Source organism: Hyperolius riggenbachi, chromosome 9, assembly GCF_040937935.1.
Source record: "Hyperolius riggenbachi isolate aHypRig1 chromosome 9, aHypRig1.pri, whole genome shotgun sequence".
NCBI classification, from domain to species: Eukaryota; Metazoa; Chordata; class Amphibia; order Anura; family Hyperoliidae; genus Hyperolius; species Hyperolius riggenbachi.
This window is the reverse complement of record NC_090654.1, coordinates 188,154,139-188,181,403: the sequence shown is the minus strand read 5'-3', so window position 1 is coordinate 188,181,403 and position 27,265 is coordinate 188,154,139. Positions and strand designations below refer to the sequence as shown.

Genomic DNA, 27,265 nt, shown 5'->3' with positions numbered 1-27,265 from the left:
TTTTCCATCACTTTTGTGGCCAGCATAAATGTTTCTTTTCAAAGTTCGCATCCCCATTAAAGTCTATTGCGGTTCACGAAAGTTCTCGCGAACCGAACCTTTTGCGGAAGTTCGCGAACCTAAAATCGGAGGTGTGGGCCATCTCTAGTGAGCGGAAGGCAAGTATGAGTCCAGCATGACTTTTCAGATCAGCCAGATGAAGCAGATGCAAACAGAATCAATGGTAGTCTATGAGAATGGACTCACCTGCTCCCATCACATTCTGGTCCTCCACCAATCAGTCCACTGCATGGGAGAAGCGCCCAGGGGCGTTGCTAGGATCCATAGAGATCCGGGGCACTTTTCAGCACTCCATCCAAAAAATGGGTGTGGCCATGTGGGTGTATTCATGGGTGGGACCAAATGTACATTAAATTAACAGCGGTTTAAGTAGGCCTGCCCAGCAAAATGTTGGATGAAGCCCCCTTCTCCATTAATACAGAAAACAATGAAATGCAGCATATCACATACATAGGCAGTGTAACTTAAACAATAAACATATGGAACATGTGGGTGTTGTGTGGTGCTCTGCTGGGTGCTGTAGTAACTCTGTGGGGCATGCTGGGTGTTGTGGTGGCATGCTGGAAGCTGTGGTGCCTGCAGCCTCCATAGGGAGTATGCATCGCTGTGTGTGTCCTCACTGTTCCTTTCCTGACCACCTTAGTAGAGTGGCACAGCAGGAGGAACTACTCATCTCCTCCATCCGCTCACCAAGTCAGGAGACATCCTCTGTAGCTGGTGATTCTCCTTCTGGCATTTGAGAATCAGATGCTAGGAGCTCTATACTCGGACACTGGAGAGAAGCCCAGAAGAGAAGATGTCTGCAGAATCTGTAGACCAAGCGGCAAGAGGTGAGTACTGCCAGGGTTAGAAATGCCCCTGGAAGCGCCAGTGTACAGATCCGAACCCCATCAGAAGCATCAGCCCCCAAATGGATTACAACCGACCAATGAGAATCCTCCCTGGTTTGAGGGAGGAATCCCATTGGTCTGTCGCAATCCAACGGGGCACTTCAATGCTTTCAGTGGGGTTATAATCTGTATATCGGTGCTTCTCCTTGTAGTGGACCCTAGCGCCAGAGCTACATTGTGATAGGGACATCATTTAAATGGTGTAATAACCGGGACCAATGAGCAAATAAAATATAAGGGTTTTAATTATGGTAGCATGTATTATTTTAAAATTATAATGGCCAAAAACTGAGAAATAATGTTTTTGTTTTTTTTAATCTTCCTGTTAAAATGGATTTATAATAAAATAATTCTTAGCAAAATGTACCACCCAAAGAAAGCCTAAATGGTGGCGGAAAAAAACAAGATATAGATCATTTCATTGTGATAAGTAGTTATAAAAGTTATTGGCGAAAGTTGCTCGGAAGCATAAGGTGAAACGACACTGAAGGCTGAAGTGGTTAAAGGGAATATCCGAGCAAATAAAAAAAAAATTATCTACTTACCTGGGGCTTCCTCCAGCCCCTTGCAGCTGACATGTCCCACGCCGCAACTCCGCTCTCAGCCGCTGGCACAGGGTCCCCGCCTGTGCAGAGGCCGACCTTGCGAGTTCATCATCTACTGCGCCTGTGCGAACACCACAGTGAATCCAGTCCACATTGCCCGAAGTGTACTGCACAGGTACAGTAGTTCTGCGCATGCGCAGTACATTCCGGACAAGGGAGATTTAATTGATAGCAGCGCTTGCGCAGGCTCAGTAGTAGAGCCTCCGGTTTTGGTTCGCAAACCTTGAACTCGAAAATGCGAAAATAAGTTTGCGAACATGCAAACTTTTCGAACCGCCATCGACTTCAATGGTGCTGTGCACATAGCGATTATTTTCTGGTGAATGCTGCGCACAAAGCAATTATTTTCTGGTGAATGCTGCACACATAATGATTATTTTCTGGTGAATCCTGCCCACATTACGATTTCTGGTGAAATGCTGCTCTCTTTATGATTATTTTATGGTTAAATGCTGCTCTCTTTATGATTAATTTATGGTGAAGTGCTGCCCACTTTACGATTATTTTCTGGTGAAATGCTGCCCACTTTACGATTTCTGGTGAAATGCTGCTCTCTTTACGATTATTTTATGGTGAAATGCTGCTCTCTTTACGATTAATTTATGGTGAAATGCTGCCCACTTTACGATTAATTTATGGTGAAATGCTGCCCACTTTACGATTTATGGTGAAATGCTTCCCACTTCACTATACAGGGAGCACCTATACCTGGCATTACCCACCGTGGCGCACTTAGTATGCCACACTCACTCCTTTTTTGGGGGGAGGGGGAAGTTGGGAGGGTGGGGGTGTCTTATAATAACCAGCACCGGGTGTCAAATGCCCTAGGTACGCCACTGATGGGCTGGCGAACTTTCAAAACTACAAACACTAATTGTGGCCACTAAAGTGATAGAAAAGATGTTTCAAGGGGTCTAACACCTGTAGGGGGGCATGGCGGAGTGGGATACACGCCAAAAGTCCCAGGGAAAATTCCGAATTTGACGCACAGCAGGGTTTAAGGGCATAAATCAAATTTTATTGCTAAATTGGAGGCCCAAAGTGCTTTAAAACATCTTGCATGTGTATACATCAATCAGGTAGTGTAGTTAGTGTACTGCTTAACACTAACAGACTAAACTCACTGTGTAACGCACCGCGAACAGCTGTTTGTGTAGTGACAGCCGTGCTGGACTGGTGCGCACCATGGCGAGAGTGCAGGCGATGGCGGTTTTCAAGCCCATATGGTCGGGCTAAGGTAGCTGAATATTAACAGAGACGAATAAAATATTGTCCAATCAGTTCCACCCCACTTAGCATAAATAAATAGATTGAAATCCATTTGCCTGTTCCTTACGTATTGTCCGACTCACTGTGGTAAGATAACTGTTTAGATGGGGATTTTTGTCCCGATTTTTACTTTACACAGACATCTGATGGAGGGTAGATGTATTGATAATTGTTTGTATGTATTGTGTATTTTTAACAGACTGAACGCACTTGTTTGCCTTTGAGGAAGCGGCCTTAGGCCGTGAAACACGTGTCAGGCATTGTTGGTGTTAGGATTGGATATCCTGTCTATGCGACTACAATCAAACAATATAATATTTATGAAGAATTAAAGATTGATGCTGTTCCTTTAAAACACCTTGTGAACCATTTTTTTATTTAAGGTAGCTGAATGACAGAACAACAGTGACTGAGTGTCCAGCTGATCGAATTTGGTCTGTCCACAATGAAGCAACGACCTTATTATCTTCTTGGGTCAGGTGTGCCCCCCAACCCTAACACACTCATTTAGCCGGTCATTGCTTCATTGTGATACGCAAGCCCCTTCACCGTAGCAAGGTAACGATCATGAAGGGGAATTGACACATGTACATGCCTTTTGTTTTGTTGTTGCAGCCGCAGTGCAGGCAGAAAAATTAGGCAGGCATGTATACGCACCAGAAAAATTATTATAGCGGCCGCTGCTAGCAGTGGCCTTAAAAATTCAGGAATCCACCTGGAGTCCTGGACCCTGTTGGTGGTGGCGGAGAAGGCAGTCGTGTCGAAGGCACGGTGTGCAGGCAGAGATGCTGTGTGTGGGGACTGACTTAGTCTTCGGGCAGGCAGTAGCCCTCCGGGATCCATGCCTCATTCATTTTGATAAAGGTGAGGTACTGAACACTTTTGTGACCTAGGCGACTTCTCTTCTCACTGACGATGCCTCCAGCTGCGCTGAAGGTCCTTTCTGACAGAAGTTAGATGGCAAATTGTGACAGCTCTGGCCACAGGTCAAGCCTGCGTACCCAGTAGTCCAGGGGTTCATCGCTGCTCAGAGTGTCTACATCCACACTTAAGGCCAAATAGTCGGCTACCTGCCGGTCGAGGCATTGGTGGAGGGTGGATCCGGAATGGCTAAGGCGAGACGTTGGAGTAAAGAATGTTCACATGTCCAACATCACCATGAGATCGCTAGAGCGTCCTGTCCTTGCCTGCGTGGACATGGGAGGAGGAGGAAGATTACTGGCAGTGGCACTTTTATTCCGTTGTGCTGTGACATCACCCTTAAACACACTGTAAAGCATAGTTGACAGCTTGTTCTGCAAGTGCTGCATCCTTTCTGCCTTCTGGTGATTTGGAAACATCTCCGCCACTTTGTGCTTATACTGAGGGTCTAGTAGTGTTGCCACCCAGTACAGGTCATTCCCCTTGAGTTTTTTTATATGGGGGTTCCTCAACAGGCTGAACAGCATGAAAGACGCCATCTGCACAAAGTCAGATGCCGCCGTACTAGCCATCTCGTCTTGCTCTTCCTCAGTGATGTCAGGTAAGTTCTCCTCCTTCCCCCAGCCATGAACAATACCACGGGAAAGGTGAGCAGCACAAGCCCCCTGCGACGCCTGCTGCAGTTGTTCTTCCGCCTCCTCCTCAAAAAAACCTCATTTGACTCCTATTCCCCAGACGACTCCTCCTCCTCCCCCCTCCTCTGTGATGCCGCAGGTGTTGATAATGCCGCATGTGATGTTTCCAAAAACTCTTCCTCCTGTTCCTGGTCATGCTCCTCTACAGCTTGATCCACCACACGCACAGCAAGCTCCAGGAAGAAAGCATATGGGATCAAGTCGCTGATGGCGCCTTCACTGCGACTCACCAGGTTTGTCACCTCCTCAAACGGACGCATGAGCCTGCAGGCATTACGCATGAGTGTCCAGTACTTCGGCCATAACATCCCCATCTCCCCAGAGCATGTCCTTTCACTGTAGGTGTACAGATACTGTTTGACGGCTTTCCCCTGTTGTAGCAGGCTGTCAAACATCAGGAGCGTTGAATTCCACCAAGTCGGGCTATCACAAATCAAGTGCCTCACCAGCAAGTTGTTTCTCCGCTAAATATCGGCCAAGCACGGCATGGCCGTGTAGGACCGCCTGAAATGCCCACACACCTTCCTGGACTGCTTCAGGAACTCCTGTAAGTCTGGGTACTTAGACACAAATTTTTGTATTATAAGATTGAGCACATGTGCCATGCAAGGTACATGTGTCAACTTTCCCAAACTCAAAGCTGAAATGAGATTGCTGCCGTTGTCACACACCATGTTGCCGATCTCCAGTTGGTGTGGGGTCAGCTAGTGTTGGGCGAACACCTGGATGTTCGGGAAAGTTCGCCGAACATGGCCGCGATGTTCGGCATGTTCGGGCCGAACCCTGAACTCCCCGAAAATCCCGCTTTTGGGGGCCCTATGGGGTCGCAGGCATAAGGGGGGAGCATGCCCCGATCGCGGGGGGGTGTCGGAAATTCCCCCTCCGCTAGCGCTCCCCCCTCTGCCCGCTTCCCCATACAAAAGTTTAAGGAAGTAAAACAGTACCGGTGGTAGTGGGTGGCTGGCAGTGGGCGGCACTATGAAGTGAGTGACTGAGGAGGAGGAGCCCGGAGAGTGACGCGTTGAGGGAGGCCGGGCAGCAGGCGGTTCAGCAGTAGTACCGTACTACTGCTGAACCGCCCGCTGCCCGGCCTCCCTCAACGCGTCACTCTCCGGACTCCTCCTCCTCAGTCACTCACTTCATAGTGCCGCCCACTGCCATCCACCCACTACCACCGGTACTGTTTTACTTCCTTAAACTTTTGTATGGGGAATCGGGCAGAGGGGGGAGCGCTAGCGGAGGGGGTGGGGGGAATTTCCGCCCCCCCCCCGCGATCGGGGCATGCTCCCCCCTTATGCCTGCGACCCCATAGGGGGGCAGTATTCGGCCAAACAGGGCCCTGTTCGGCCGAACAGGGGCCCTGTTCGGCCCTGTTCGGCGGCCATTTAGTAGTTCGGGGCGAACCCGAACTTAAAAGGCCGAACAGGTGTTCGGCCGAACGCGAACATCACCCGAACAGGGTGATGTTCTGCAGAACCCGAACAGTGGCGAACACTGTTCGCCCAACACTAGGGTCAGCCACTGATGCACCTGTTTGTTCAGAGCAGCCAGGAGAGCTGCTGCAGTGTGACTCTGGGCTTTGAGGCAAGACATGTCCATGATGGCGTGACACCGTCATACCTGGCATGTAGCATAGACCCTGGGGAGCTGGGGGTGTGTAGTTGGAGAGGATGTAGCAGGAGTAGTAGGAGGAGAAGGAGAGGAGGTGGCAGCAGACCTGCCTGCAAGCCGCGGAGGTGTCACAACTAGGCTCGCTACACAGCCACGTACTCCCTGCTTGCCAGCGTCAGCAGCTCACCTTGAAGAGCATGTTGGCTGGCTGTCCATAGGTGGCGCTACATGCCGCTGGACACTGCCACCAGCTGTTTCTGATGATGATGAGCTCCCCCCTGCTTCTTTCAGCAACTTGTCTCCTCCTACTCCTCTCTGACTCCCCCTCTGAACTGCCCCCCTGGTCATCATGTCTATTAGGATCCCACGTGACATCCATGGCAGTATCATCATCATCATCATCCTCCACAGCTTCACTTGTATCAGACATCTTCAAAACTGCACCAACATGTACTTTATCATTCTCACACCTCAGGTCCATACCGGCGCCTAACTCAGACATATGAGGTGGTGGTGTAACATGCTTAGCGCCGTCATCTTGTAACAAGAATGGCTGTGAATCAGTTAATTCCCCACCAAATAACTCCTGCGAAGTGTCAAATGGGCTGGATGTGGTGCTAGTAGTAGCAGTGGTGGCTGCAGAGGAAGATATGTCACGGTTCCGTGCGGAAGCTGAGGAAGATGAGGTATTCTGTGTTAAATAGTCAAGTACATCCTGGCAATCTTGGGAGTTGATGGCACATGCCTTCTGAACACTGTACTTTGGTCCTGGGCCGCACAAAATCACGCCACCTCGACCTCGAACAGACCTGCCGTGTGGCCTGCCTCTGGCTCTTCCTCTGCCTCTTGTTTTGTCCATATTGGGGGGATGAAGTGAAAGGTATGCACTGACTTGACTAATACAATGTGCGGTTACACAGGTGCAGTGAAAAGGTGACTGCTGGTACAACAATGTGCGGTTACACAGGTGCAGTGAAAAGGTTAAAGCAAAAGAGAACTACTGCGCTGTCTAAACACACTAATGGGCTGGTGGATGTGGATAGGTGCAGCTCCAAGTGCTGGGTGGTTCCAGTGGTTCTGTATGAGCAAAATAAAAAAGAAGAAAAAAAAAAAGAAAAAGAAAAAAGAAAAAAGGAGCGCACCGCTGGTGCAATAAATTTTTTACTTTTAAATCGAGTCCCATTAAGACACTCTTTTCCAATGCCAGTGGTTCGACTTTAAGGTCGCATCGAGACATTACACAGGCCCCCCCCCTTTTTTATACACCCTTTTGGGGGGTCGACCCATTTTAGACCTGTTTTCACCCCCCTTGCTGGTATTTTTCCAGCCATCGCACCTTTCATTTGGCGCAGAGGTCCTCCTTATACCATTGTTTACAGGGCTACACATTACATGCTTTGTGGGGTAAACATTATCCCCCCCCCCCATCTTGGGGACCCCATTATATTTATACTATCTTACCCGCGGTCTGTGTGACCCCATACGGGTACATGCAGATCAACATGATTAAGTGTTCTCTATGCCCCCATATATAGGAACGCTGTAAGCGCGTCCACATGACTCTATTCACCCTGACATCTATGAGGTTTGTCAGTATAAAGTTTTTATAAAGCCTTATAGCTAGCACTGCACTGGTCCATTCAATCCTGTGATCGCTACAGGATTATCTTATACCGTGTTTTACTATTTATCAAATCATTTTCTATTTGCGCAAATGTAAACAGAACCCGTTGCTTATACACTTTGGATGTCTTATGACATCACTCGGGATGTCCCCAGACACACCCACATCCTTCCCCTTTTGGGATGGATAAAACCAAGCCGTCCGTGCCGCTGCGTCACCTGACGAAGGCGTGGTTAACGCCGAAACGCGTCGTGACGTCAGACGGCACCTCCGCGACCTGACCCCGCCCACCGCATCCAGCTCCACGCCAGTAACATCGGTCCCCGCAGCTCTGGCCAAGCGCGGCTGACAGGAGAGGATTGCCGGCAGGCTATACAGGCGCAATTGTTCTACTATACACTGTAAGTGTATTTTTATGCGTGTTTTACCTAAGTAAAAAATTTATTGCACCAGCAGTGAAAAGGTTGCAGTGACTGCTGGTACAACAATGTGCGGTTAAACAGGTGCAGTGAACAGGTATGCAGCGACTGATATATAAAACTGCGTGCTGTTACACAGGTGCAGTGAAAGGTATGCACGGACTGGTATTACAAATGTGCAGCTGTCACACACAGGTGCAGTGAAAAGGTAGGCACTGAATGTGCTGGGCCTGGCACAGTATAGCAATTAGAAAGGGCCAGCTGCGATGCACAGGGCTGTGTAATGCAGTGTCAGTGGCACAAAAAAAAAAAAAGACTTCACAATAACATTAGCTCTGAAAAGAGCTTTTTTTGTGGTATTTTTCAACAACAATTATCAGCTAGGAGCAAGCTACTAGAGCCTAACTAGGCTTTCCCTATCTGCAGCAGGTTCCTCTCCCTTCTCTCACTACTGCAGCAACACCGAGTGAGATGATGGCCGACGCAGCTGCCTAATATAAGGGGGGGGGGGAGAGTTCCAGGAGTGAGTGCAGCCTGACTGGCTGTCATGTGTCTGCTGACTGTGATGTAGAGGGTCAAAGTTTAGCCCAATGATGTAGTATAGGGGCGGGTCACGTTTCGACGTGAACCCGAACCACTGATGTTCGTGTGAATAAATTTGAGGCCGAACCGTTCGGGACAACTCTACTAAGTAGAGGACGACCTCATGAGGTCAGCCTCTGCACCGGCAGAGACCCTGGGCCGGTGGCTAAGAGCGGAGCTGTGGTGTGGGACATGTCAGCTGCAAGGTGCTGGAGGAAGCCCTGGGTAAGTAGATGGGTTTTTTTTTATTTGTTCGGACCTTTCCTTTAAGCCACCAGCAAGGAAAAAAAATACCCAGAATAATTTTGGCAGTACGTTTTCACCTTCTTTTTTGGTACTTTTTGAATTGCAGATTGTTGAAAAGTTATTTTAAACAGAAATTGAAAATTACCTCCTAGGAGAAAACTCACTGTGATTTTTCATTTGTGTACTGTAGGTATTATCGGTTGGTAATTTATACAACCCTGATGTCCGATACACTTTCAATATCCCTATTGAAGATAAAGCACAGCTCTTCTATTGGAACCCATATGGACCTTGGCAAGCATGCAGTAAAATTTGCCAAGGTAAGGACCTAATGGAGCGTGAAATCGCCTTTGTGCCGTCTGTTAGCTCCGGCTCATGTGTACATATGAGTGTCAGTGTGTATCTGCATCAGCTATGCTTATGAATTATTTAGTACTATGCCTGCATTGTCTTTACGCTTCCCTGGAGTGGATATGTTACACTGTTCTGTGTGTAGCTCCAGGTATTTCACTTCCTGAATGATACCTCTTCATCTGTAAAAAGTGAAAGCCAGTTTGTGACGCAACTAAATGCTTTAGGGTAATCATTATCTACATCGCTTGCATCTTGCCAAAATTCCAGTATGAACAAATTACACCAAAAAACTACTCCAATTTCCCTAGATTGCTACCTATGTGCTTCATAATGAGAATTTCTCAGCTCATTCTTAACTAGCCAGCAAGAGAACCTGTCATATCTGCCTACCCTACTGCCCTCTTCTAATCAGTGGGCATGGCATAGCAGGTCATATATACAGTAGCACTAGATAGATCGATAGCAGATTTGCCTAGAAGCTCAGATCAACAGCCAAAAGCATAATATTGTAGCTACTCAATAGCTCAGGTAATGAGTTTATAATTACTAGATAATCTCCTACTCTTAACCACAGACAGTGAGACAGATATATCTTAAAATAAATTGAGAGGTAAGCCTGCCCTCTGTTTAAAGTATGCATGTCACACAGTGGAACTGTCACAAATTATACAAGAGTGGTACGTTCCAGTGGTGTTGGAGAGATACGCAAAGAACGCACTTCTCTTACGTCAGACTGGCCGTGACTGACAGAAGGGACGGGATCCGGTGCAGAAGAGGGAGAAGACTGAGGGTGGCGGTGTGGGAGAGATCTGTGCGAATGGGGCTGGAGGAAGCCCCAGGTATGTATAAAACTTTTAATTTAATCCAGCTCTGGTACACTTTAAGATTTTTTTTTTATGGTAGATCATGGGTGGCCATTGCAGTTAGAATGTATTATGTATTATGAAGAATATAGGGAAAGTTGAGAGATTCTGCTGTATCTAGGAGCAGCACTGGGAAGTCTGCCAGAGAAACATACAGTAAATAGGAGAAGTTAAAGTGAGCCTGTCAGGGATTATAACAGTCAGTATATGGCACAAACCCAGTGCATTATAATAAAACAACTCTACTTCTGCTGTAAACAGCATCGTAAAATGCTTTTCCTATTAGAAGAAAACAATACTAAGTATGATTTTCTTTTATGATGTTATAACCAATTAATTGCAGCTTCTTTGATCACTTTAGAGTTTTACCTAGGTATTATCTCATTACAAATGGATTGCTTACTGGGGGTGCTGTAGTCTAGTCACTCAGCATAACATTATACTGAAAGATACTGTTGCATCTCTCTGCATATTCCTAAACGCCAGTTCACCCAGTCCCCGGCGCTGCTTGCATTGATGAATGGCCTATGCAATAACATTAAGAATGTCACATTAATCTCACTGATGACAAATAGGACCCCTTCCATAATAGACCCCTGTGGCTTTATTGTTCTCAGGAAAATTGACTGGAGTAGATGATCCTCACCTTCCCACTATGCCTACAGGGAAATATAAATTTTGCTATCAATGCTGTAAAGGCAATAAAGGCAAGATATATAGTGATATGGCTTGCTTGGAAGTGTCAGCACTATATAAATACTCTGATGCAGGGATCAGTGGTGTAGCTATAGAGGATGCAGAGGCTGAGACTGCACCGGGGCCCACTAGGTGCCCTCCCTCAACTGCAGTATTAGCTCTTCAATGGTGCTTCGCTGTTAATAACCTCTTCTATATATATGACCGCTTCTATATACAGTATGTGCTTCGAATTGTGGTAATCATTAACCTCCCTGGTGGTATGATTGCTACTGGATTTTAGGGTCTGAAAAGCGATGCAATTTTTTCAAAGGATTTTAGACCCTAAAACCAGAAAAAAATAATACTGCAGAGAGATCTGCAGCAGCGCTGCACTTGCTCACCTCCCTGGGATACAGTGCTGCAATTCTCCCTCTGTCCCCCGAATAGCACTGTACCCCTATAGTAAGATTGCCGCCTGTCATCATGCAGACAGACGGCAATCTCACCAGAGGGATCCAGAGCCTCCAAGGACCGGAAGAAGAATTGCTGCCAGCATCTGGAGTCTGGGGAAGGTGAGTTGAAACACCCGCTGCACTCAATGCTCCTCCTAGAGGCTACCACGTGTCAGACTCGGGGTTACCATTAAAGCGGTTAACAAACTGTTCCCCTCAGCGCGGGAGTTGTACCATGCGGGGGTGAGGGGAGAGAACAGTGCTCTCGGCCAGCATTCGGCCAGATCAATCCGCCAGGCTAATCGCTATCCAAGATGCCAGATGGTATCAGGGGCTGCTGTACCCACTCCTCAGCTGAATTTCATCTAACGTAAGTACGAGGCCGGGCTGAGGCAGAGGCGAGAGAGGCTCCAGCCTCAGGGCGCAGTGTAGGAAGGGACGCACAACTCACTCAGCTATCATTCCCCTATTGTGTTTGAAGCAGAGAAAAATAATAAAAGGGAATACATGGCAGGGACTGCAAGCCAGATAACTAGAGATTAAGGTGTTGGGGGGTTGGGAACCCTGGGGTGCCTCTTATTCTAATAGCAATCAGTGTGTGACGGCTGGGGTGGGAGGGACGGAGGGGCGCAATTTAGTGCCTCAGCCTTGGGTGCTGGAGGACCTTGTCCCGGTTCTGGCGACGAGGCTTTAGTCAGAGGGATCGGGGCACCTATGCTAAGAAATTCTGTAGCATACTGATCACATACATATTATATTTCTGATTAAATACAAGTATGTTGTTTATTTTTTGTATATGCGTAGGTAGAATGGGAATGTCTGAAGTTCTGTTCCAACTGATGTCTTGTTAATGTACAGTATAGAAAAAGACACAGAACCACATTATGTTAAACCTTATGATTGATTTTACAATTCCGTCTGCAGGTGAAAGGAAAATGAAACCCATTTGCACCAGGGACTCGGACCAATTAGTGGTCTCAGACCAAAGATGTGACCGGATACCCCAGCCTGAGCTGACAGCTGAGCCCTGTAACACTGACTGTGAATTGAGGTAAATGTGGAATAAGATATGTGAAGTTCTGCATGAGACTGTAAGCTCACAGCAATTACCACTGTAAGCCCACCCATCTGCACTACTTCTGGTATAAGAAATATTAGTTCTCGTTCACATCAGGGCCATTTCTGTGCGCTTTCCACAGCGCACTGCCCTGTGCGTTCAGCAAGGTATTGATTTTTCCATGTAACTAAATGTAGCTGGTTCACATCTATGCGCTGCGCTGAGCAGCGTTACAGAAACGTAGTGTTGCAGGCATTTCTGTGCGTTGAGCTGTAAAGCGCACAGCAATGCAAGTGAATGGGTCCGCTTTTTTAGCGCATAGAAGCGCGTACAAGCGCATAGAAGCGCATGCGTTTTTTACCCCTAATTGGAGAAAAAAATACATTTACATACAAAAACAAAGTTTTATTGACAACTGCTGCTGCTACTGTAAACAAAACGTGCTTTAAAGAAGCGCAGCGCAACGCACAGAAACGCGGACTAAAGCGCGCACAAGCGCATGCGTTTTTTACCATGCGCTTTAACACGTTTTTCAGCGCAGCAGATGTGAACGAGGCCTAAGGTAAAGCATTGAAACATCAGCTTTAGGACCCTTCCACACTGAAAATCGCCACTGTGATTTAGTGTGCTGCAATCGTGATTTGCGGTTTATGCCGAGTGTGCATTTCACCCGGTGATTTTGCGTGTTATCTGCATGCGTGGGAACTTTTCACTTTGAAACTTTTAAAATGAAGCATGTAACATACTGTAATATATACTATATCATTTTTCTGGCAGGTCCACTGTATTATAATTATCCATAGACTGTTCCTGTAGGCAGAGGGCTGCTGTGCCTAATAATAAATAGCCTAACAGTAAATCCTGCAATGCTTAGCGCTTGTTGATTACTTATGTCTGTACTAACTTAATTATTTGTAGGTGGCACGTGACCAGGAAGAGTGAATGCAGCACACAGTGTGGCCCTGGATACCGAACTCTTGATGTTTACTGCACCAAATACACCATGTCGGAGGCGAGGATGGAGAAGGTGGATGATAGGTTTTGCAATGGCATGCAGAAGCCCAGCAGCAAAGAGAAATGCTACATGGACTGCAGCTCTGGTGTATGGACCTACTCCGCTTGGTCAGAAGTAAGTACTGATTGACACAACATCCAGTGATAAACATATTGCAGAATAGACTTCCTTTGTTATTCAAGCTTTTCACATTTATTATTACTATCATGCCTTTTCCTCCTCTTTTTTTTTTTTTTTTAAAAAAAGAAAAAAAAAAAGCTTACATGGTGTTTTGCAATAAGTTATTAAGGGGTGGCTGCAAGAGCAGAATTAAAAGAAAGGGAATAGTAGTGAAGGAAAGGTTAAAAAATGGAAAGAAACAAAACACGCAGTGTCTGAATCACACACCTGGAACAAGCATGCAGCTGGTGGATGGAGTGAAGGGTGAAAAACGTACCCTAAAGTGCAAAAAAGCGCTGGCAACGCGTTTCGTGGGTTACTGCCCATTTCCTCAGGCCAAATCAAGTGCCAGCAGCCCAGCACAATGCTTAAGCCAGGAGTAGGGCTCCTAAGGCCAGAAAGAAATCCTGACTGACAGAACACAGAGAGTATCCCTAGGACCTATAATGTCCAAACCTGCACCTCTACAATGCGGAGTGCCACAAGGATCAATCCTATCCCCTCTGCTGTTTGCAATCTACATGTTGCCACTCGGTACACTTATCCAACGACATGGCCTGACGTACCACTGCTACGCCGATGACACACAGCTATACCTGTCCTTCAAACCTGGTGGAACAGACCCTACCCCAAAAATAAACTCTTGCTTAGCTGAGCTTCAGGCATGGATGAATGATAACTGGTTGAAACTGAATGCTGACAAAACTGAGGTCCTGTTTGTCCAAAGCCAGTGCTCGCCATCAAAACAGCTCTATCCTAAAGCAACACCAATCAGGATTGGGAATTCAGACATAAACAGCTCCAACCTTGTGCGCAGCCTTGGCGTACTAATCGATGGGGAATTGAGTTTCAGAAACCAAATTTCATCTGTAGTTAAATCTTCCTTCTTTCATCTGAAGAACATTGCAAAGATTAAACATCTGATTCCCCCAGAGGATCTTCAAACCCTAGTCCACGCCTTCATCACATCACGGCTGGACTACTGCAATGCCCTTTATGCTGGCCTCCCCAAAAAAGACTTGCGTCGCCTGCAATTAGTGCAGAATGCTGCTGCCAGATTGCTAACAAACCAGCCTCGCCACTGTCACATTACACCGATCCTTCGCTCACTGCACTGGCTACCAGTAGAATGGAGAATACTCTTCAAGATTGGACTGCTGACATTCAAATCCCTGCACAATCTGGGCCCTGGATACATGAAGGACTTGCTGAAGCTGCACCACACCTCTCACAACCTCAGATCAGCAAGTTCTATAAACTTGGTCACTCCCAGAGTGCACCTCAAAAAATCTGGAGACAGAGCCTTCTGTCATGCTGCCCCTACCCTTTGGAACTCCCTACCACACCCAGTAAAGACAGCACCATCCCTGGAGCTATTCAAATCCAGACTGAAAAGCCACCTGTTTAGCCTGGCATTTCCAGATTTATAAAATTCTTCCCCTGTACCACGATGGTCGGAGCCATGCTTATGCGCTTTGAGTCCCACGGGAGAAAAGCGCTTTACAAATGTTATTTGTTGTTGTTGTTGTTGTTGTTGTAATAAAAAAAAAGTTCCCCCGAGGGGTACCTACATAGGGAGGGGGGAGCCTCTGGATCCTAATGAGGGGCTTCCCCCTTCCTCCTGTGCAGCACTCATCCAGCACTGGCTCCCTCAATCAGCAGCAGATGGCAATATTTACCTTTGAGATCCAGCGCAAGCGCAGTACCAATTTCCCCCTCAGGCTTTGGCGGAAATAGCCGAGCCTGATTTGGTTTTCAATACTGCACAGGCGCAGGTGTTTCAGGTGGAAGGGAGAATCCTTCTTCCTGGCTGCTTTACGGGGTGAGGGAGGGGTGCCAGCGCTGGATTGGGGCAACACAGGAGGACGGGGGAAGCCTCATTAGGATCCAAAAGCTTCCCTCTCCCGAGGTAAGTACCCCATAGACACACTTTTTACCTTACAGGATCTCTTTAAAGAGACTCTGTAACATTAAAAAGATACCCTGGGGGGTACTCACCTCGGGTGGGGGAAGCCTCCGGATCCTAATGAGGCTTCCCACGCCGTCCTCTGTCCCACGGGGGTCTCGCCGCAGCCCTCCGAACAGCCGGCGACTGTGCCGACTGTCAGTTCAATATTTACCTTTGCTGGCTCCAGCGGGGGCGCTGTGGCGACTTTCTGCACGGAAATAGACGGAAATACCCGATCTCCGTCGGGTCCGCTCTACTGCGCAGGCGCCGGAAACTTGCGCCTGCGCAGTAGAGCAGACCCGACGGTGATCGGGTATTTCCGCCTACTTCGGCGCCGAGAGGCATCAGAGCGCCTGCGCAGGAGCCAGGAAGGTAAATATTGCGTCACGGCTGTACGGAGGGCTACAGCGAGACCCCCGAGGGACGCAGGACGGCGTGGGAAGCCTCATTAGGATCCTGAGGCTTCCCCCACCCGAGGTGAGTACCCCCCAGGGGCCGTTTTGTCGTTACAGTTCCTCTTTAAGGCCCTGTTCACTGTGGTCAATTATGTTGCAGAATAATTCTGCATTACAGCTCACTGCTCATATAATTCTATGGGTGTGTTCACAGTAATGCATTGTAACTGATCGCATTATTCTAATTCGCTGCATGCAGGCTTTGTATTAAAATCTATGTCCAGTCTCCATTGCAGTTCACACTCATTATAACATGTTATGCAACTGACCTCTGTGAACCTAGCCTCAGGCTGGATTCCCAGTGATCTATTGCATAATGCGCATGTTATAATGAGAGTGAACAGCAATGTCGATTGAACATCAGGGCCGGTTCTCTCATGAAGCAAGGTGAATCATTTGCATCAGGCGCAGAGATTACAGGGGCAGCAATTTCGCACTGTGATTACACTAACAGCATGCAGTCAGAGTAAGAGGAGAAGCAAAACTCACAGACTTACAGCCAGCCAGTGTGCTATTGTGTGGTGCTGCAGCATGTCATGTGAGAACATTAAATAAAGGACAGTAAATTGTCGGGTGCTGTGTGACCACAGGGGGGGGAGGGGGGGGGGTGGCACATCCTCACAAGTCAAAAAGTCTAGAACCGGCCCTGTTGAACATAGATTTTATTACAAAGCCTGCATGCAGCGAGTTGGAATTAAACGATTTGTTACAATGCAGTATTGTGAACAGACCCATAGAAGTGTATAGGCAGTAACTTGACATGCAGAATTAATCTGCAACACAACTGTCCATTGTGAACTAGCCCTTAGTCAAACATCTGTTCTGCATGCTTGTTCAGGGTCTATGGCTAAAAGTATTAGAGGCAGTGGATCTGCAGGACCAGGTAATGGGAATTGTTTAAAAGAAACTAAATACAGTATGTCATTCTCCATATCCCTTTCACTTCAAGTGTACTTTAAAGCCCCATTACACAGTACTATAAGCTCCACATGCACAGTAAATATACTGTATTTAACCACTTGAGGACCTAGGGCTTTCTACCCCTTAAGGACCGGCCACTTTTTTTCCATTCAGACCACTGCAGCTTTCACGGTTTATTGCTCGCTCATACAACCTACCACCTAAATGAATTTTGGCTCCTTTTCTTGTCACTAATAAAGCTTTCTTTTAGTGCTATTTGATTGCTCCTGCGATTTTTACTTTTTATTATATTCAGCAAAAAAGACATGAATTTTGGCAAAAAAATGATTTTTTTAACTTTCTGTGCTGACAGTTTTCAAATAAAGTAAAATTTCTGTATACATGCAGCGCGAAAAATGTGGACAAACATGTTTTTGATAAAAAAAAACCCATTCAGTGTATATTTATTGGTTTGGGTAAAAGTTATAGCGTTTACAAACTATGGTGCAAAAAGTGAATTTTCCCATTTTCAAGCATCTCTGACTTTTCTGACCCTCTGTCATGTTTCATGAGGGGCTAGAATTCCAGGATAGTATAAATACCCCCCAAATGACCCCATTTTGGAAAGAAGACATCCCAAAGTATTCACTGAGAGGCATAGTGAGTTCATAGAAGATATTATTTTTTGTCACAAGTAAGCGGAAAATGACACTTTGTGAAAAAAAAAAAAAAAAAAAAAAAGTTTCCATTTCTTCTAACTTGCGACAAAAAAAAATGAAATCTGCCACGGACTCACCATGCTCCTCTCTGAATACCTTGAAGTGTCTACTTTCCAAAATGGGGTCATTTGTGGGGTGTGTTTACTGTCCTGACATTTTGGGGGTGCTAAATTGTAAGCACCCCTGTAAAGCCTGAAGGTGCTCATTGGACTTTGGACCCCTTAGCGCAGTTAGGGTGCAAAAAAGTGCCACACATGTGGTATTGCCGTACTCAGGAGAAGTAGTATAATGTGTTTTGGGGTGTATTTTTACACATACCCATGCTGGGTGGGAGAAATATCTCTGTAAATGACAATTTGTTAATTTTTTTTACACACAATTGTCCATTTACAGAGATCTTTCTCCCACTCAGCATGGGTATGTGTAAAAATACACCACAAAACACATTATACTACTTCTCCTGAGTACGGCGATACCACATGTGTGGCACTTTTTTGCACCCTAACTGCGCTAAAGGGCCCAAAGTCCAATGAGTACCTTTAGAATTTCACAGGTCATTTTGAGAAATTTCGTTTCAAGACTACTCCTCACGGTTTAGGGCCCCTAAAATGCCAGGGCAGTATAGGAACCCCACAAATGACCCCATTTTAGAAAGAAGACACCCCAAGGTATTCCGTTAGGAGTATAGTGAGTTCATAGAAGATTTTATTTTTTTGTCAAAAGTTAGCGGAAATTGATTTTAATTGTGTTTTTTCACAAAGTGTCATTTTCCACTAACTTTTGACAAAAAATAAAATCTTCTATGAACTCACCATACTCCTAACGGAATACCTTGGGGTGTCTTCTTTCTAAAATGGGGTCATTTGTGGGGTTCCTATACTGCCCTGGCATTTTAGGGGCCCTAAACCGTGAGGAGTAGTCTTGAAACGAAATTTCTCAAAATGACCTGTGAAATTCTAAAGGTACTCATTGGACTTTGGGCCCTTTAGCGCAGTTAGGGTGCAAAAAAGTGCCACACATGTGGTATCGCCGTACTCAGGAGAAGTAGTACAATGTGTTTTGGGGTGTATTTTTACACATACCCATGCTGGGTGGGAGAAATACCTCTGTAAATGGACAATTGTGTGTAAAAAAATCAAAAGATTGTCATTTACAGAGGTATTTCTCCCACCCAGCATGGGTATGTGTAAAAATACACCCCAAAACACATTATACTACTTCTCCCGAGTACGGCGATACCACATGTGTGGCACTTTTTTGCACCCTAACTGCACTAAGGGGCCCAAAGTGCAATGAGTACCTTTAGGATTTCACAGGTCATTTTTGTTTCAAGACTACTCCTCACGGTTTAGGGCCCCTAAAATGCCAGGGCAGTATAGGAACCCCACTAATGACCCCATTTTAGAAAGAAGACACCCCAAGGTATTCCGTTAGGAGTATGGTGAGTTCATAGAAGTTTTTATTTTTTTGTCACAAGTTAGCGGAAATTGATTTTAATAGTTTTTTTTCACAAAGTGTCATTTTCCGCTAACTTGTGACAAAAAATAAAATCTTCTATGAACTCACCATACTCCGTACGGAATACCTTTGGGTGTCTTCTTTCTAGAATGGGGTCATTTGTGGGGTTCCTATACTGCCCTGGCATTTTAGGGGCCCTAAACCGTGAGGAGTAGTCTTGAAACCAAATGTCGCAAAATGACCTGTGAAATCCTAAAGGTACTCATTGGACTTTGGGCCCCTTAGCGTACTTAGGGTGTAAAAAAGTGTCACACATGTGGTACCGCCGTACTCAGGAGAAGTAGTATAATGCGTTTTGGGGTGTATTTTAACACATACCCATGCTAAGTGGGAGAAATATCTCTGTAAATGACAATTGTTTGATTTTTTTACACACAATTGTCCATTTACATAGAAATTTCTCCCATCCAGCATGGGTATGTGTAAAAATACACCCCAAAACACATTATACTACTTTTCCTGAGTACAGCGGTACCACATGTGTGACAATTTTTTGCAGCCTAGGTGCGCTAAGGGGCCCAACGTCCTATTCACAGGTCATTTTGAAGCATTTGTTTTCTAGACTACTCCTCGCGGTTTAGGGCCCCTAAAATGCCAGGGCAGTATAGGAACCCCACAAGTGACCCCATTTTAGAAAGAAGACACCCCAAGGTATTCCGTTAGGTGTATGGCGAGTTCATAGAAGATTTTATTTTTTGTCACAAGTTAGTGAAAAATGACACTTTGTGAAAAAAAAACAATAAAAATTAATTTCCGCTAACTTTTGACAAAAATAAAATCTTCTATGAACTCGTCATACACCTAACAGAATACCTTGGGGTGTCTTTTTTTCTAAAATAGGGTCACTTGTGGGGTTCCTATACCGCCCTGGCATTTTACAGGCCCAAAACCGTGAGTAGTCTGGAAACCAAATGTCTCAAAATGACTGTTCAGGGGTATAAGCATCTGCAAATTTTGATGACAGGTGGTCTATGAGGGGGCGAATTTTGTGGAACCGGTCATAAGCAGGGTGGCCTTTTAGATGACAGGTTGTATTGGGCCTGATCTGATGGATAGGAGTGCTAGGGGGGTGACAGGAGGTGATTGATGGGTGTCTCAGGGGGTGGTTAGAGGGGAAAATAGATGCAATCAATGCACTGGGGAGGTGATCGGAAGGGGGTCTGAGGGGGATCTGAGGGATTGGCCGAGTGATCAGGAGCCCACACGGGGCAAATTGGGGCCTGATCTGATGGGTAGGTGTGCTAGGGGGTGACAGGAGGTGATTGATGGGTGTCTCAAGGTGTGATTAGAGGGGGGAATAGATGCAAGCAATGCACTGGCGAGGTGATCAGGGCTGGGGTCTGAGGGCATTCTGAGGGTGTGGGCGGGTGATTGAGTGCCCTAGGGGCAGATAGGGGTCTAATCTGATAGGTAGCAGTGACAGGGGGTGATTGATGGGTAATTAGTGGGTGTTTAGGGTAGAGAATAGATGGAAACACTGCGCTTGGGTGGTGATCTGATGTCGGATCTGCGGGCGATCTATTGGTGTGGGTGGGTGATCAGTTTGCCCGCAAGGGGCAGGTTAGGGGCTGATTGATGGGTGGCAGTGACAGCGGGTGATTGATGGGTGGAAGTGACAGGGGGTGATTGATGGGTGGCAGTGACAGGGGGTGATTGATGGGTGATTGATAGGTGATTGACAGGTAATCAGTGGGTTATTACAGGGGAGAACAGATGTAAATATTGCACTGGCGAATTGATAAGGGGGGGTCTGAGGGCAATCTGAGCGTGTAGGCGGGCGATTGGGTGCCCGCAAGGGGCAGATTAGGGTCTGATCTGATGGGTAACAGTGACAGGTGGTGATAGGGGGTGATTGATGGGTAATTAGTGGGTGTTTAGAGGAGAGAATAGATGTAAACGCTGCGCTTGGGTGGTGATCTGATGTCGGATCTGCGGGCGATCTATTGGTGTGGGTGGGTGATCAGATTGCCCGCAAGGGGCAGGTTAGGGGCTGATTGTTGGGTGGCAGTGACGGGGTGATTGATGGGTGATAGGTGATTGGCAGGTGATTGACAGGTGGTCAGTGGGTTATTACAGGGAAGGACAGATGTAATTAATGCACTGGCGAATTGATAAGGGGGGGGTCTGAGGGCAATCTGAGCGTGTGGGCGGGTGATTGGGTGCCCGCAAGGGGCAGATTAGGGTCTGATCTGATAGGTAACAGTGACAGGTGGTGATAGGGGGTGATTGATGGGTGATTGATGGGTAATTAGTGGGTGTTTAGAGAAGATAACAGATGTAAACAATACATTTGGGAGGTAATCTGACGGCGGGTTTGCGGGCGATCTAATGGTGTGGGTGGGTGATCAGATTGCCCGCAAGGGGCAGGTTAGGGGCTGATTGATGGGTGGCAGTGACAGGGGGTGATTGATGGGTGATAGGTGATTGGCAGGTGATTGACAGGTGATCAGTGGGTTATTACAGGGAAGAACAGATGTAATTAATGCACTGGTGAATTGATAAGGGGGGGTCAGAGGGCAATCTGAGCGTGTGGGCGGGTGATTGGGTGCCCGCAAGGGGCAGATTAGGGTCTGATCTGATAGGTAAAAGTGACAGGTGGTGATAGGGGGTGATTGATGGGTGATTGATGGGTAATTAGTGTGTGTTTAGAGGAGAGAATAGATGTAAACAATGGATTTGGGAGGTGATCTGATGTCGGATCTGCGGGCGATCTATTGGTGTGGGGGGGTGATCAGATTGCCCGCAAGGGGCAGGTTAGGGGCTGGCTGATGGGTGGCAGTGACAGGGGGTGATTGATGGGTGATTGATGGGTGATTGACAGGTGATTGACAGGTGATTGACAGGTGATTGACAGGTGATCAGGGGGATAGATGCATACAGTAAACAGGGGGGGTGGTCTGGGGGGGGGGTCTGGGGAGAATCTGAGGGGTGGGGGGTGATCAGGAGGGGGCAGGGAGCAGGGTGGGGGATAAAAAAAAAAATAGCGTTGACAGATAGTGACAGGGAGTGATTGATGGGTGATTAGGGGGGTGATTGGGTGCAAACAGGGGTCTGGGGGGTGGGCAGGGGGGGGTCTGATGGGTGCTGTGGGCGATCTGGGGCAGGGGGGGGGGGGGGGAAATCAGTGTGCTTGGTGCAGACTAGGGTGGCTGCAGCCTGCCCTGGTGGTCCCTCGGACACTGGGACCACCAGGGCAGGAGGCAGCCTGTATAATACACTTTGTAAACATTACAAAGTGTATTATACACTTTGTATGCGGCGATCGCGGGGTTAACATCCCGCCGGCGCTTCCGTATGGCCGGCGGGATGTTGCGGCGGGTGAGCGGCGCCAGGCGGAGGCGGAGGATCGCGTCACTGATGACGCGATCGCTCCGCCCATGCCCCTACAAGGACCGCCGCCAATTGTCAATACGGCGGTCCTTGCGGGGTGCACTTCCCGGCCGCCAATTGTACATACGGCGGTCGGGAAGTGGTTAATCATGTATTTACTACCGGTAATTCATGATACCCAGATTATGTTTTTCTAAACTAATTCACTGGAGTTTAGCTTTTAAATAATAAAGTTGCAAAGATGGATACAAATAATAATTTCCTTCTACAGTATGCGCAGAATAATAGCTGAAAGGAAGCAAAAACAAGCAGCCAGTACACAGAGTATAGCTACAGCCTTTATCTACTAGCAGTGATTGTAATAATATTTTTTTTTTAATGTTATGTCTTCTAACATTTAGTAAGGCTGAAGGTTAGTCCTATGCTGTTCATGGGTGATTTCCCTCGCATGCGACAAATCAAGCAGGGAATCACGGGAATGCTTTTAACGTTATAGTGAATGACATTAGTAGCAGTGGAGCAGTCTGAGGCAGTCTGTTCCATGTGTGTCTGTAGCAGCTAACTGTAAGCAATGTCTCAGCTAGTGACAGAACAACATTGTGCTGGTCACTAGCAACACCATACAGAACTGAAGTGCACCTGTCATTATACCAAAGAGCGAAAGCTGGGGTGCCAGGGCAGGTTCTAGATTTCTTGCTGCCTTAAGCAAACGTGTGTGTGTGTATGTGTGTGTGTGTGTGTGTGTGGAGCAGATAATAATGGCGCACAGCACCGCAGGTACAATAAAGGCAACACATTCAGTTACATTATTAAACGCTATTTAGCATTTTAATGGTTAAAAAATGGTGCAGGTTATTTAAAACACTATTTACCGTTTTAATCAAAGCGCACCCCTCCTGCCTGTAGTGAACCCACCATAGAGCCGGCAGACTTTTCAGGATGATCGGCTCAGGCAAGTGCCTGCAGCCGCGATGATTGCAGGGGCAGGACTGTGCGCTGAGAGCCCCATAGTTCCGGAGCTGTTACCGCTCCTCTGCCTGACCAGCTTGCACTGTGCTCCAAGATTTTTGGTCAGGCAGCGGAGTGGTAACAGCACCGGAACTATGGGGCTCTCAGCGCACAGTCCTGCCTCTGCAATCATCGCTGCTGCAGGCACTTACTTGCCTGAGCTAATCATCTTGAAAAGTCTGCCGGCTCTATGGTGGGTTCACTACAGGTAGGAGGGATGCGCTTTGATTAAATAGCGATACATATCGTTTTAAATAACTTTATTGGCGTCTCCATGCGCCATGATTTATCCCACGCCATTTTTAACTGGACCCGTGTGTGTGTGTTTGTGTGTGTGTGTGTGTGCGCGCGCGGGAGACTGACAAAGAGCAGCTGAGTTGAGTTAATGCTGCCCCCTAGAGTCTGCTGCCCTGAATCACGTGACTTCATGGTAGGGCCGCCCCTGAGGGGCGCACGTAGTCACAGGTTAATGAAAACTTCGAAAGCACAAATTGCAGCAAAGAAATGTTTTAGAAAATATATTATGACCACTCAGCCTTCTTCAGTTGATGCCCAGCGAGGTGACTGAGCCTCACTTTCGGAATGGGACAAGATGAGCAGTTGCATGACTGACTAGTCTTGTGTAAATTTCTCTGTGGAGTCACATATAAGCACAAATATACTGTAATATATAAACATGTATATACATATGAAATTCATTAATTTTTCAGTTTCAGAGTGTACCTAGTGCCATAGGCTTTTTTACCAGTCGCTTCAATAGTATGTTGTATAGACTAGAGCAGGGGTGCCCATTAGGTAGATCGCGATCTACCGGTAGATTGCGAAGGCCTTCATGGTAGATCCCGACTCCACTACATTTTCCATTCTGTATATACAAGTGTGCTTCTAAAATTGAATTGTACATAGGTAGATCATTTTGACTTGCTAATTTTTTAAAGTAGCTCACAAGGCGAAAAAGTGTGGGCACCTCTGGACTAGAGTAACAAGAACTTCTGTTCTGTGCAGCCAGTTCCCATGCAGCAAGAAGGTCATTTCTAAGCATTCTGTACTACAGACAGAGTACATGTGTCATAGTTACAGAGACGTACAATTTAAACTCACCGTTAATTACTGCTGACTGCACAGTGAAATAGTGTTTCTGTATATGTTTGTCTCACCATTTGTGCTGATTCAGTCTAGGTTGTGCAGAGGGTGGATGCAGCTACTAGCACAGGCAGTTTCCCTCCTTGCATTGGTCCTAATAACTGTTTATCTCAGCTCACAGACCACTCTGTTGCAATGAATAAAGTTCCAAGCACTGCCCCATGATTCTTTTTGGTTTAATGGAGGATAAGTATACAAAAAAAAATAGTCACCAAATGGGGGAGGAGATAAAATGAGGCTATTAGGTCAATTAGGCTTTGTAGTGGGAAATAAGATTAATCCCAGGGGAAGTTAGAGTTTCAGATAAATCAGAGCTTTGGGTTGGTATTCGGCCTGTTTTAATAGTACAGTAATTGTTGGGTTTTGCTGACATTTGGGCTTTACAGTTGACAGCTTGGTGGTGATGCTGAAATGAGACAATGCTTAGCTGCCACAGTTAGGGAGGTCCACTTAAAGAGGAACTTCAACCTTGCATTGAACTTCATCCCAATCAATAGCTGATACCTCCTTTCCAGTGAGAAATATTTACCTTTTCTTGAATAGATCAAGTGGTCTGTGTGGCTGATACTGTAGTGAAACTCCTCCTACATGTCGGGATCATGGTCCTGACAGTTTACTTTATAACCTTGTTGTATTCTGGGAAATAACGGCTTTTTCCAACTGCCAAGCAAGGAATATCTCCCTTTGTGGAGTGTTTGTTTACTGAGAGTTCTATGCACAGGCATCACTTGCCAGTAGTAAAGATGTCACTAACTGATACATTTCTGAACATAAATCAGGGAAAGGAAAGATTTTATAATGGGCAAACTCTGATTAATTAATCTATAAATTAATATTATAAAAAAAAAAAAAAAAAGCAATTGTATTCATTACATTATTTTCACTATAGTTCCTCTTAATACATACCTTTACTCTGCTGTCATGACTGATGCCTTGCTTTCTATGTTTCCCTGCACAGTGCTCTAAGAGCTGCGGCACTGGGACCAGAAGGCGGAGAGCCAAGTGCATGAATTCATTCGGTGAAGTCCTTGATGATTCTAAATGTGGTCAACAGGAAAAGATTACAGAGCAGCGGTGCAGCGATGTCCAGTGTCCGCAGTGGAAGACAGGTGACTGGTCTGATGTAAGTGAAACAATTCATTACAAGGCAGTGGGGGACACAAACATATCTCAAAATTAGTTTCCTCCAAGTAGAGTAAAAACCTTTACTGTCCCTAGTCATAAATGAAAGTTAAAGGGAACATGTTATGCATGTCACACTGCTCATGAATAGGACACAGTCAGAGTGGGGCCACTATGCTGATCATATGAGAGGGTCTGCACCAATGTCGTGCACTAGAGCTTACTCTTACTAAAGCCTCATACACATGTGAAAGAAACTGTGCTCAGTTGATAGAGTGACATTTTGGGGCACAAGTTCTGTACAGACAAGCTTTTTGGCTATAGCCCAGCAGCGTGTACTGCTCTATGGAGAGGGAATGATGAGCCATGTCCTAACACCCTTACTTTAGAGGGGCCTGCTTTGTATCCCCCTCTGTTTTCTAAGTATTTCCAAAGTTCCGCATATGAGAAATGTCATCACAACATTTGGAACGTAAGGCATGCAAGACTGTACCAGCATTCCCTTGCTTTGCACCACTTCATATGCAGATGAGCCAGTCGCACGGGGGGGGGAGGAAGAGTGTGGAAGCATAGTATCATCAGGGAACCAATGGACAGAGATCCTGGATAAGAGTTGTGTGGGGGGAGGTAGGGTGCAGGGGCATAGCATCATCAGGGAACCAAGGGACAGAGATCCTGGATAAGAGTTGTGTGGGGGTAGGTAGGGTGCAGGGGCATAGCATCATCAGGGAACCAAGGGACAGAGATCCTGGATAAGAGTTGTGTGGGGGGAGGTAGGGTGCAGGGAGCATAGTATCATCAGGGAACCAATGGACAGAGATCCTGGATAAGAGTTGTGTGGGGGGAGGTAGGGTGCAGGGGCATAGCATCATCAGGGAACCAAGGGACAGAGATCCTGGATAAGAGTTGGGTGGGGGGAGGTAGGGTGCAAGGGCATAGTATCATCAGGGAACCAATGGACAGAGATCCTGGATAAGAGTTGGGTGGGAGGAGGTAGGGTGCAGGGGCATAGTATCATCAGGAAACCAATGGACAGATATCCTGGATAAGAGTTGGGTGGGGGGAGGTAGGGTGCAGGGGCATAGCATCATCAGGGAACCAAGGGACAGAGATCCTGGATAAGAGTTGGGTGGGGGGAGGTAGGGTGCAGGGGCATAGCATCATCAGGGAACCAAGGGACAGAGATCCTGGATAAGAATTGCGTGGGTGGGGGGAGGTAGGGTGCAGGGGCATAGCATCATCAGGGAACCAAGGGACAGAGATCCTGGATGAGAGTTGTGTGGGGGTAGGTAGGGTGCAGGGGCATCGCATCATCAGGGAACCAAGGGACAGAGATCCTGGATGAGAGTTGTGTGGGGGTAGGTAGGGTGCAGGGGCATAGCATCATCAGGGAACCAAGGGACAGGGATCCTGGATGAGAGTTGTGTGGGTGGGGGAGGTAGGGTGCAGGGGCATAGCATCATCAGGGAACCAAGGGACAGAGGTCCTGGATGAGAGTTGCGTGGGAGTAGGTAGGGTGCAGGGGCATTGCATCGTCAGGGAACCAAGAGACAGAGATCCTGGATGAGAGTTATGTGGGGGTAGGTAGGGTGCAGGGGCATAGCATCATCAGGGAACCAAGG

The 27,265-nt window shown here is 46.8% G+C and overlaps 1 protein-coding gene across 4 annotated transcripts in view; it reads left to right on the top strand.

The window, feature by feature from the left end:
* ADAMTS9 (ADAM metallopeptidase with thrombospondin type 1 motif 9) overlaps positions 1-27,265 on the top strand; it is a 421,594-nt gene that overhangs the window by 177,029 nt on the left and 217,300 nt on the right. For all 4 annotated transcript variants that reach the window (XM_068253803.1, XM_068253802.1, XM_068253804.1 and 1 more), the window contains 4 exons: positions 9,113-9,242; positions 12,194-12,320; positions 13,245-13,455; positions 25,480-25,644. In XM_068253803.1, coding sequence (XP_068109904.1) covers positions 9,113-9,242; positions 12,194-12,320; positions 13,245-13,455; positions 25,480-25,644 — 633 coding nt within the window. The remainder of the gene's footprint in view (positions 1-9,112; positions 9,243-12,193; positions 12,321-13,244; positions 13,456-25,479; positions 25,645-27,265) is intronic.